At 42.3% G+C, this 12,932-nt stretch overlaps 1 protein-coding gene across 2 annotated transcripts in view; it reads left to right on the plus strand.

Annotated features, from left to right (window-relative positions):
* Window positions 1-2,083: 2,083 nt before the first annotated feature.
* TMTC4 (transmembrane O-mannosyltransferase targeting cadherins 4) overlaps window positions 2,084-12,932 on the plus strand; it is a 52,255-nt gene continuing 41,406 nt past the window's right edge. Inside the window, exons 1-4 of one of the 2 annotated variants that reach the window (XM_032183789.1) lie at window positions 2,084-2,140; window positions 3,936-4,151; window positions 9,962-10,077; window positions 12,074-12,290. In XM_032183789.1, the coding sequence (XP_032039680.1) occupies window positions 3,990-4,151; window positions 9,962-10,077; window positions 12,074-12,290 (495 nt within the window). In that variant the 5' untranslated portion in view covers window positions 2,084-2,140; window positions 3,936-3,989. Of the gene's footprint in view, window positions 2,141-3,280; window positions 3,334-3,935; window positions 4,152-9,961; window positions 10,078-12,073; window positions 12,291-12,932 lie in introns of those variants that run through there. The other variant, XM_032183799.1, reaches the window with a different exon arrangement.

Consider the following 12,932-nt stretch of genomic DNA (forward strand, 5'->3'; position numbering starts at 1 on the left):
CTTTGTGCAAATCTGCAATGACAGGCTTCTAAAAATAAGGATGCAATAGCCACTTAGGTGGATCAATTTAGCATGCTGAGAAAACTACAGCACAAGTAGATACTCACCTCATACATAAACCTTCCCAGAAACTGCAGATTTTTTTAAAAAATAGTGTTGTATTTAGGAACTGTTTTAAACTGGAGCGCTATAATAACCCTTCTGAAGAAACAGACAGGAGATAAATTATGCAATTGTAGCTGATTTAAATCAGACTTTGAGGGAACTCTCCAGAATGAGTATTTGCTCTGCAGTTAGTTCTTCACGTTAACTGAAACAGAACAGAAGGTCATTATAAAAGTTGCTATGTTATATGTAAAGCAAAATAATAAAATTATTAAAAAATGGGCTTATTTCAAAATGGAAAAAAAGTGGGAAGGAAGGACTTCAGTATGTGTTGTCTACATCATAAGGAAATGTTAATCAGTATTATTGTATTAACATAAGAAGCAATGAGGTGATTTATATCAGCTGTTAATCTGGCTGTGTGGATATAGATAAATTTGACCAGAACTGATGATATCAGCAGACCTAGACTGAACAAATGAAATTCCGGTTATAAAACATAGATCAAGTATGTGCAGATGTATAAGAAATGCGAGCAAAGGAGCTACTGAGTATCTGAATGGGCCATTAGTAGGAATAAATACATCAGCAAATGTGAAAATGACAGATCCTCTGCTGAACAAAATACAACGTAGCAATGTGGAAGTGACTCAACTAATATAAGGCTTGCAATCCTCAGAGTTAGTCCAGTGAGGCAAAGCTCAGCCTTGACTCTGAATCCTCCATATATTTGTATATGCTTAAATTACAAGAAATTCCTACATATTCACAAGTTTAAGCATGAACTGAATTTTAGTTGACTCTGCTGGAATTTATAGAAGGCAGAAGAATAAATATATGAGACTGCCTTTCATAACTAAGGATTTTTTTTCCAGATGGGGCCCCTCTCCTCTGAGTTGGGGCCCTTCCATTAGTAAAGGCCAGAGATTTAAAAGGTGTGTAAATATTGTGAATTCAGCAAGACTGTTGGGTTTGGAAAGACCGGGGAGATAATTGACAGGAATTTGAATTGCTGATCCTTACTTGCATTAGTATGGGGGGCTTAAGTTGGATCAGTAAGGCAATGTGACAGTCATCAGCCAGTACTTCTTCATGATAACTAATGCAGTGTGGCAAACCAGCTGTTTTCAGGAAGCGGTATAAATCTTGTCGCTTTTCATTCTAGGAGCAGAAAACCTAGAAAACATACTGGTAGGGGTTATCTCACATTTTATCTCGCATTTATAAGGCAAAAAAAAGCCATAAAGACGCCTTCCATCTCTTCCAGCTTATGGTTCCAAATTTATGGTGCTAAATTAGAGGCTATGAAGCTTAGAGATTGTGCCCACCTATGCCACTAAATCGAGGACGAAGGCAAAAAGGACAAGATTAATTCCATCTATAAGGCACAGGTGACTGCCTTGGAGTGTTTATGCGTTTATTCGAGCCCCGGGAACAAAGGGAGAAGTTTCCGTGAGCTTTGTGTGGTGAACAGCGTGCTTTGTGACAGCTGCCTGGCATTGCCCTACCGCTCCCACACCGGGGAGCACCTCGGGTGCCTTGTGGCGGCTCCCTTGTGGCGTTACGGACTCAAAGCGAGAGTTTCACGGATACTTTAACAACACAGCCTGGGAATCGCGCTGCCTCAGCTGAGCCGGGCGTGTGGCGACAGCAGATTAAGGGCGACAACCGCCACGCTAACGGCCGCCCCAACGGCCGCCCCAACGGTCAGCCCAACGGCCAGCCAGGTGAGCGGGACACCGCCCGCCCGGAGCCGAGGGGGGCGCTCCGCCAGCCCCGCTCCCTCCTCGCCCCGCCCCCTCCTCGCGTCACCGCCACGACCCCCCGCCTCCGCCGCCAATGAGCGGGCGGGGCTGCCCCGAGGGGGCGGGGCGGAGAATGGGCGGGGCGGCGGGGCAGCCAATGAGCGGCGGTGGGCGGGACCAAGAGGCGAAGCGGCGGCGGCAGCGGCCCCTCCCCCGGCGGCCGGAGCGGCGGGCGCTCCCCGCGAGGGGAGTTGGGCGGCGGGCGCCGCGCGGGCTCCGGCTCCTCGCAGGTAACGGCGGGCGGGGACCCCCGACCCCACAACCCACACACCCCGCGACCCCGCGCCCCGGAGCCCGTCCCCGGCGAGGGGGGCTCGCCCTTTTCCCCTCTCAGCGGCCGGAGCGCCCGCGGAGCTGGACGGGACGAGGGGACGCGGCACCCGTTGGGACCGTTGGGGCCGTTAGGACCGTTGGGGCTGCGGGGTCCCGGGGAGCCCGCTCTGTCAGGGCGAGCTGCGGACCCCCCCCCCCCCCCCCCCCCGAAGCCCTTTTTTTATGGGGGTCCGCGGCAGGGAGCCCCCCGGGCGGGGTCTGCGGGGAAACTTCGCGGGGGGAATGGGGTGAGGGCAGGGCGCGTTGTGGCGGGGCGCTGCTCCCTGTGACACCGCCGGGTGCCTCCCTCTGCCTAACCCCCTTGTTTGCAGCCTCTTCTTCTCCCGGCGACCTCGAAGCGCAGGGGTGGGTTACTTTGGGAGAAGGTTTTGCTCTTCTTGTGCTGCTAAAGTGGCTGCCCCGCTGAGCAGCGCCGCTTTTCCCCAGCCCTCCCAGCTCCCTGTGCCTGGCGCCGAGCTGCGGAGCGCTGCTGCTGGTCCTGGCAGCGAGAAGGGCCGCTGGTGGCACGGGGAGTACAGACTGCACAGGGGCATGGGCGTGGGGGGGGCAGCGAGCTGCCAAGCGATTGTCTTTGCAGCCCTAATGGTCGAGTGTGTTCGGGAATCCGGATAGCTGGAGCGTTTTCCTTGGTTAAGTGCGATGTGTTCAGGTGTGCAGCAGTAAAGTCGGTATAAAAGAGCCAGCAAATACGAAGAAAGTTTCTAAGTTAAGGTTTGGACTCTAGGAATTGTGAGGCTGGGCTCCGGTATGTGCTTGTCACAAACTTCACATACTCCTGTTATTACTGTAGCTTCCCATTTGTAACCTCCCCCCCTGCCATTTACAGCAGCACTCGGTAATAAAACCCCTCTCAGTACTGTGGGAGCAGCAGCGAAGCAGAGGCAGCATAGCTGCCCAGGCAGAGGGCTGGCTTTGGAGCATCGGACGACACCCTGCCGAGTAAAGGTGGCTCGTGGGTAAACTTCCAGTCTTGGTACCTTCACGCTGATACACTGCTCAGTGCTGTCGGATTGTGTGGTCGCTCTCATCTACCTCAACAACTACATGCGTGTGATGACAGTGGTGGAACTAAGCCTGTGCTGCACTGGAGGTGTGCAGAATGATGTAGTGAACGCTCCTTTGAGCCCTAATTGTATGATACTTGTCTCATTGTTTGAATTGTTGAGATTTAGGGCCCAGTGTCTGTATGTATTCCCAGTATGGACTGTATGTAAGACTAGATCACTTAACTCAATGGACTTGGCTTGAGTTGAGTTCTTTTTGCAATTGCTTATGGTTTGTGTTTGTTTTTTTTCCACTCCCTGTAAGGAAATTACAGTGCTTATCATTCTCTTAAGAATTTTATAAATGCTCCGCAGTCCCTGTTATGCCCTATATGTTGCACTTGAAAAGAATAGCAAGAAACAGATAAAAGTGACTTGCTCAACATTTTAGGATTTATCTGTGCCAGAGCTGTGGCTTGGAATCTCAGAATTTCTTGGCTTCTATCTCTGTGCATGGACCGTGAGAAATTGTGTCCTTCTTCCAAATTTGAAGTATAAAATTATGTTTTGGTATGTTCTGGTATTATGAAACACTGTGAAATAAAGATATTTGGTTGATAGAAATTTAATTTTCTTATTACCACCTCCCATTTTATTATTATTTTTGTAGTCAAATGTAAAACTGTGCATTTCTGTATATTTCTTTCAGATTTGCAACCAACATAATGCTGAAGCTCCCAAATTGGAACAAGCGTTTCACAGAATGGCACAAGCAGAACCTAATCTGGACCATGACATATCATGGGTTCTCCTTCCGTCACACTGGGCTAAAATCGTTGTGGCATTAATTTCCTTCCTCTGTTTTGCTAACAGTTATGATGGAGATTTTGTCTTTGATGATTCTGAAGCCATCATCAATAATAAGGTTTGTCTCTTTTGTTTTGTTGTTTTCTTTCCATTTGATTTAAGTGACAATAGGAAATGAAATAATGACAACAGTTTAAGTAGGCCCAAAATATTCAAATATTCATCCTAGTGGAGAACTTCCTTCTGATGGTCTTTTTTTTTTTGAACTTTATTTTTGTTTGTTTGTGTTTTTTTTTAAGTAAGCCTTGTTTACAGTTGACAAACAAACTGTCCAGAAGTGTTCCACAGAAAAACCAGAAGCGTGAGTAAGCTCATTAAAAAAAATCGTATACCTAAAGATATTTGAATAACTTGACCTGGGTTCTAATGCATAAACAAAAGAGGGAAGAAATTAAACAGTTTTATTTTTCTCCCCTTTTTTGTTACACCAAATGGACATAAGAAGGCATCCAGGGTTGCAGTGAATTTGGATGTGATGCTTAATAACACTTATTCACTGGGTACCTGCATTTCAAGACTGCCTACAGATCTAATTTTATGCTCATTTCTAAGAGTTATGCTGTAGATTTTCTAATATCCATTGATAGTAATAAGAGATATTTTCATTATTCCCTCACAGTGACAGATGAATAAACTGTATGAATAAACTGGTTGCGAGATCACTAAGTGGCTGTAGGGTGCAGGGGTTCTCCAGCTGTGGTTTATACCATAAAAATGTTATAAGAGCAAGGAAAGCTGTGTTTTCCTGTGCTCCTTCTGCAGTTAATATTCCTGTGATGGCAGTATTTTTTGAAATAGAGGCAGAATATTTTTGTGCTCTTCTTTAAACTGATTGTACATGCAACAAACAATTCTTGAAATACTTAGAAATTAACGTGCAACCCAAACAAACCTCTAGTTACAAGTTTCACTTTTACTGTGAGAAGCTGAGTGTCTTCAATTGCTGAGACCCTTCATACAGTTACATGTAGCAATTAGTGGGCCTGTGGTCATGAGTGGGTCATGGTGTTGCACAGCAGCTCTTACGCTGTTCTGGAAGGTACTTGTGACAGGTTTGAAAAGAGAAGCGCAGACTAAAATGAGTCATCCTCATCTGTTGATTCTGTTTTCCTGATGCTATGGGAGTAGAGGGAGGATAATTTACAGAGACTCATACATCTATCTAGAAGAATACAATTCATGTTTTTTGACCTTGCACAAAATTTAGAGGCAACTTAACTGCAATGTACATTTAAGAACTTCACGGAATTACTGTTTACTCAGACAAATTTATATTTTGATTGTGTAAGTCTTCGTGCCTTGAGTTATAAATGGATGGGGGAAAATACATCTGTCAAATTGGAAATAAATCTCAAAGCTCCTACAAGAATACTATCAACAAATTAACAACCTACAGTGATTTTATTTTTGGCATTTTATTTTAAATTACACAGCTCCTGGGAATGTTTCATTCTGCAAAGTTTCATTTTGGGACACAATTATAATATTTTAATTTCCTAAAAGAACAAACAAAAGACTGATGGTGAAACAAGGCAGCTTTATTCTTGTAGAATTTCCACACTTGTCATCTTTCTCCATTTCTTCCACTTTTTAAGTTTTGAAGTGTTTCAGTTTATCTAAGCAACACAACAGCCTGCATCAGGATTATAGCTGTTGGCAAAGCTGAGAAATTCATCCAATTGCTTAAATAGATTAATTCTTACCTAGTCTGTATATTGAAAAAATTGTGAGGCTTACTCTATTTTTTCATTATCAAAATCTTCCAATATCCCATGGAAACTAAATGAGATTTTGTTTACAGTACCATTTTAATACAGGTCAAATAAATATAGGGAAATAAAAAATCCACAAGAAAAATGCAGAGACAATGAGCATTTAACTGTGAGAAAGAGCATGTAGCAAAGGCAGGAATGTTCCACCATGTTGTAGAACTGTCTGATATTAGATAATAAACCCAATAAATGGGGTACGAGGCTGTTTCCAAGTTTTCTTGTTATTTTAACTAGTACACAGCTGTGTTTTTTTGTCTTCATTTGTAGAATCATAGAATATCCTGAGTTGGGAGGGACCCATAAGGATCATCAAGTCCAACTCCTGGCACTGCACAGGTCTACCCAAAACTTCAGACCATGTGCACAGTCCAATCGCTTCTTAAATTCAGACAGGCTTGGTGCAGTGACTACTTCACTGGGGAGCCTGTTCCAGTGTGCAACCACTCTCGGTGAAGAAACTCTTCCTGATGTCCAGCCTAAACTTCCCCTGCCTCAGCTTAACACCATTCCTGCAGGTCCTATCACTGGTGATTACAGAGAATAGGTCACCTGCCTCTCCACTCCCCCTTGCCAGGATGCTGTAGACCCCAATGAGGTCCCCCCTCAGCCTCCTCTTCTCCAGGCTGAACAGGCCCAGTGCCCTCAGCTGCTCATTATACATCTTTCCCTCATGGCCCTTCACCATCTTTGTCACCCTCCTTTGGACACTCTCTGGCAGTTTAATGTCCTTGTACCGTGGTGCCCATAACTGCACACAGTACTTGAGGTGAGGCCACACCAGCACAAAGTAGAGTGGGACAATCACCTCCCTCAACCAACTAGCAATGCTGTACTTGATGCACCCCAGGATATGGTTGGCCCTCCTGGCTGCCAGGGCACACTGCTGGCTCATATTCAACTTGCTGTCAACTACCACCCCCAGATCCCTCTCGTCTAGGCTGCTCTACAGCGTCTCATCGCCCAGTCTGTACGTATAGCTAGGGTTGCCCTGTCCCAGGTGCAGGACCCGGCACTTGCTTTTGTTAAACTTCATGCAGTTGGTGATCGCCCAGGTCTATCTGCAAGGCCCTTCCACCCTCATCCAAGTCTACAATTCCTCCAAGTTTGGTGTCATTGGCAAATTTGCTCAGAAATCCTAGTCCTACATCCAACTCATTTATAAAAACATTGAAGGGGACTGGCCCTAAAATGGAGACTTGAGGGACCCCACTAGTGACCATCTGCCAGCCAGATGTGGCCCCATTTACCACAACCCTTTGAGCCCTGCCTGTCAGCCAATTGCTCATCCATTGTATGATGTTTTTGTTAAGTTGTGTGCTGGACATTTTGTCCAGTAGGATCTTATGGGAAACTGTGTCAAAAGCCTTGCTGATGTACAAAAAGATCACATCAGCTGGTTTCCCTTGGTTGACTAGGTGGGTGATCTTATCATAAAAGGAAATCAAATTTGTTAGGGAGGACCTACCCCTCATGAACCCACGTTGGCTGGGACCAGTGACCACATTGTCCCCCAGGTGTACTTCAATAACTTCAAGGATCATCTTCTCCATAATTTTACCAGGCACTGACGTGAGACTGACAGGCCTGTAATTGCTAGGGTCTTCTTTCTTACCCTTCTTGAAAATTGGCACAACATTTGCCAGCTTCCATTCTACTGGGACCTCTACAGATAGCCAAGATCGTTGAAAAATAATTGAGAGAGGTCCCACGATGACGTCAGCCAGCTCTTTAAGCAACCTTTTAGCACCCTATTATATTAAGCAATGTATTTGCTTGCTTGGCAAATCAAACAGCTGTATTAGGACAAACTTCAGACACGATGTGTCTTTTTGCATAAGCCTTCATATAGAAAAACCTGACCTTTCTTCAGGTATTGAACCCTGCCTTGTGAAGGCTGCTGCTATCAAATCTTTAGAGATTATTTGCTTTGTACTTTCATATGTATGTATGGGAAAAGCATACTTAACTTTTAAACAGTTGTGACTCTTAGAGCAAACAATTTCATTTTTAGAGTAAGTCCACTGTGTGGCAAAATTGATGTAAATAACTTTCTCTAAGAAAACTTAGGTATATGAACAATGATAGAATCATAGAAAGGCTCTGGTTGGAAGGGACCTACCTGAAAGACCATCCAGTTCCAACCCCCCTGCCATAGGCAGGGGTGCCTTCCACCAGACTGGGTTGCCCAGGGCCTCATCTAGCCTGGCCTTGAACACCTCTAGGGATGGGACACCCACAACCTCTGGGCAACAAGATACGTGACTGAAGATTTCTGGATCATAAGGAAGTATAATCTAATCACTAAATCCTTCCAGGTATTCAGCATTTCCTGTATCCTGCCTGTTGAAGACAAAAGAAGGCTGATTGAAGATGAGCGGGAAATCTAGCCTTACTCATCTCGAATATTTCCAATCTCATGTTATTATGGTTATCTGTGACATAGAGAACATACTTTTAAAATTGTGCTAGTTCCTTTAAAAAAAAGAAGAATAAAGTTTCTTTCATAGTCCATTTCTTAGGTAAACATGCATAAGGAACAGTGCTGCTGGCTGGAACAACAGTTGGAGGGCTTCACTGCCACCAACAAATCCCCCTTGCAGAGTACAAAGGCTGCAATACAACCCAGTCCCAACTTGCCCCTGTAAAAGTAGGCCATGTTGATTGATTTAGTGGACTGCTGATGAGGATCACTCCTTGCCTGAGAGTCAGATTATCACCTTTAGGGTTTGTCCATACCAGTGAGGAATGGAACAGGAATTTAGGTGCTGAAGGCCAAAATTGCAGTCCTGGGAGCAAAAATACCTAAGAAATTCTTAGCTGTCACTCAACAATGCAAACATCTGTGAGGGACTAAAGAAGTTTTGCACCTTGGGGCAGTCTTCTATAGAGATGGAAATGTAGAATAAGTGAGACGTATCACACCAGGCTTTGTAAGCCTTGTCATGGCTTCAATAACCTGATTTACCTGCTTACTGTTGTTTGGATTGCTTGTTTGGACTGTTTTGATTTGTTGGTCTGTTTAAGAAAAAAAAAATAGGGAGAGAAGGTGGGGATAGACTAACTTGGGTCTGAATACAGGTATAATACCAGCACTCATACGAAAGCTGTTCATTAGCTGGTACAATTTTGTTCATAGATTCCGCCTTAAGTGTATTTAACCTTTGCGTTTGCTCTAGTATGAATTGGTACTTATTAGAATTTTCCCCAGGGAAGCAAGAGAATAAGGGGTGGGTAGAAGATAAATATGTTAGATCGAGCTTCCCAGATTGCTCTCAAAGAAAACTGAAGATGCTACAAAATCAATTTCTTTCAAAAGGTGGCTTCCTTATTTTTTTTCCTCTCTAAAGTGTATGTTTTCCATTCAATAGCGAGGTTATTTGGATTTTTCCATTATCAGCATAGTTTGAAGATAAAAGGAAAGAGTATACTTATCCTTTGCAATGTTATGGGTTTGTTTTTATTATAGGCCCTGACCCCACCCCAAATTAACATAATTCATTCATTATTAATTCATAAATCATATTTAATTCATTAACATAATTCTTGCTTTCTTGTATTAAGGATTTAAAAAATAAAAATAAAAAAACTATTTGAATAGTGTTCTGTGCAAAGTAAGGCTTCAGAAAGGGCTAATTGTTGTTTTCTATATTTAGTCTCCTTGCTTTCTTGCTTTCACTAATAGTTGACCTTTTGACACTGGGAGAAAAATGGCTATTTGTGACAGTTTGTATTTGGCCTCTTTTGAAAGATAACCTAGCCCTAAAATCAAAGATGTTTTACAAAAATATTGTGTTCTTTTATGTGCATTATATCTCAATAATTGCACCAAATGATCAACTGATATGAAATTTAGTAGAACTATGAGTATTTATGTAGTTATGCCTACCTACAGAATCCAAGCATCATGACCTTCATGATGACAGGCATCCAAAATTTGACCTTCGCTGAAAACTAGGGTGCCTCATCAATGTCAGTAGTGAGCCAACAAAACACCCTTATGTCTGTGGTAACATGAACTTGTTTTAGCTATAACTTGTTTGTGCTATGGCTGCTTTGAACCAAACTGAAATGTTAAGAATCTGATGTCTTGTTTCAGGACCTCAGGGCAGAAACCCCGCTTGGTGACCTGTGGCATCATGACTTTTGGGGCAGCAAACTCAGCAGCAATACCAGTCATAAGTCGTATCGACCACTGACTGTCCTGACTTTCAGGTGAGACTTGTCATTTAGCTCCAGGTCTGAAGTTTTTTAACACATATTGGCTTGATTGATTTTGGGGAGAAGGAAACAAGAAAAGGGACAGAGGGGGAAAAGGGGAGACACAGCGTGTCTGGAGGGAGTTGGCTGCCTTTCCTGACACTGATTACCTTAATCTCAAATTGAGTTTTAATTTTCAAATTGTTTCTTTCTCAAAGTATGTGTTATTTTGACTTTTTGTATTTCCTTTTATAAATTATGTTTTGTTTACTTGGTACTAGGAGCAATATAGTTGAGGTCACATATTGATGAGGTCACATCATCAAGGAATTAGATGTACGTTGCCTCTGCTTAGTCATGCTGCCACTTGTGGTGCTGTTGTTTTTTTCTGTTCTCTGCTTTGCTAGTGGCCTGTTGAATAATTCTCTTTTATATAAATAGTATCAATGCAATGTGGTCTGTTGCTACTAGGTTACTGAATAGTTTTCCCCCAGATATTTTAGCTTGAAGTGAGTGTCTGAGAAAAAGATACTTAGCTAATGTCTACTGCTTGCCCAAATCCTTGTACAAAGATCATGTAGCAACTGGGCACAGTAACACAGAGAACATTTGAGAACTTGGCCATAAGCTTCTTTACTTTCCCCATACAGCCCTCTGTTGTGGGACCCGCTGCTACAGAATGTGGAGCTGGCACTGCTTATGCAATTGTGTCCAGACTAAGGCAGAGACTAAGTGATTGGGGAATAAGTATTCCTGCACTTTCTCCTCAGATTCAAGGAAAAGTTTTGACTCAAGTTCAGTGTTAGTGTTTTAAGTACATAGCATAATGGATTTCACAGTCTTGTTGGAGTTTCTTCGCATTGTCACAGAGGAAGATGTATGGCTGAAGAGCATGTGTTAGTGTCTTAAACCTAGTAAAGCTTTCAGTGCATTACACAGCACATGCTTTCCTTTCTTTTCAAGGTCTCTGTGGTATATTCCATCTTCAGTAATATTCTGCTTACTTTAAAGAGAGAACTGGGTTACAGTCAGTGCTATATTCAAAAATGCAGACAAGCATGTGGAGATGGTCCATGAAATGTTATTTTTACAAGTATTAGCTTTCTTAATCCCCTCAGGTCTAACTTTTATGTGTGTCACGTTTATAATAAGTTAGGTATTTTTAATAGATTTCACTGAGTCAGATGCAGACTTGCCAAATTAAGTATATAAAATCCACTACCCTACCTAGGTGTCTATATATCTCACCTAGTGATAAAAGCACACAAAAATAACAAGATGCTTCTTCCTCTGCATTTTGTCTCAAAGTTCCTATCCTGAATAGGGTCTTAGACTGAATTTTTATTTACACTTCTTTCTGGTTCAGATACTTGCATGACACCTGTCTCTAGCCAGTCTCACAAATCAGTTACTAAGGCTTGCTATCTGACTACTTTCTGGATTGATGCTGGATTGTACCCAGTTGGTTTCCACATCATCAGTCCAAATGTGAGGACATTTCTTCTCCTAGAATATCAGTGGAAATCTGTTGCTGTGCATATCAGTTCCCTTACTACATGGATCTATTTAAAATTCCATGAAGTTGCTTGTGGACACAGTGTCTCTTAAGCCCAAAGTATGCCCTAGTAGACTGCGTTGTTTATTTGAGGCACACTATTGCATTACAACATTGAAGTTATGTTGCTGGCCAAAAGCCAGATCTAACTTACCATACGTATGATTAATACAGCAGTATTAACATATGTCTTTGGAGACGATAGGTATTATGTTAAATATGGTATCTCATGTGAATATATCTGAGTAAAATCAGGATGGTGTTTCTAGCCTGCTGTGGTGGTGAAGTGGTAATACTATGCGTGCTGGGGTTTGCTTTTATTTTTCAGCCTTTGGGGTTCTTTGTCATTTGTTTGCTTCTAACATAATCTTTTAATCAAGTTTGGTTGGATTTTCTGTTTGCATATCTCTAATCATTTATGCAATTCTTAACCTTAATGCTTTTGTTTGTATACAGAATTAATTACCTTTTTGCTGGAGGCTTCTACCCAGTTGGTTTCCATGTCATCAATATAATACTGCATTGTATTATCTCCGTGCTGATGGTTGATGTGTTCTCTATATTATTGGGTGGGCTGCAATTCACTAATAAAGGAAGAAGGCTAAACCTGGCTCCAAAGACATCTCTTCTAGCTGCTTTGCTGTTTGCTGTACATCCAGTACACACCGAATGTGTAAGTAATGAATACTTAACTCTTAAAATTCATATCTTCAGAAGTTCTTGATTATCTTGGCTAATTAGTTCTGACATAGCCTTTTACTCTACATGTTGCTTATATATATTCTTAATGCTTCTCTTGGTACTTGTCTTATTAGAATGTCATATTAGAACAATCAAATATTATAGTTAGTGCTTCCAAAACGTTGTAATTCCACAGGGCTGGACCTTATTAAGGAAGATAAATTAAATCATTTAGTTACAATAACTAAAGAAGGATAGCTGTAAACTACACGGTTTTCCTAATTACTTTGTTAAGAATTCAGTACATGAGCAGCCATGGAGAATGGAAGATAAACTGAATGCAAATGGTTAACCACTTTTCAATCCCATTTGCTTTGATAAAGAGCAGGGAGTTAAAAAATTGGACTAGGAGTATTATACAAACTCTGTATGTGACTAGTAGAATGCTTTATCCAGTTTTGAATCCATGCTGCAAGGAGAATGCTGGGAGAAAATGGAGAGGGCTCGGAAGAGCTGTGAAAATGATTAAAGGATTGGAAATCAACCCATGTCATGAGAGATCAATTTCCATGGGTTTATATTTTTAATATGAAGGAGAAGATTAAAGGACTTTTTTTTTTTTTTTTAATTACAG

The sequence above is a fragment of the Aythya fuligula genome, chromosome 1, assembly GCF_009819795.1.
Source record: "Aythya fuligula isolate bAytFul2 chromosome 1, bAytFul2.pri, whole genome shotgun sequence".
NCBI lineage: Eukaryota > Metazoa > Chordata > Aves > Anseriformes > Anatidae > Aythya > Aythya fuligula.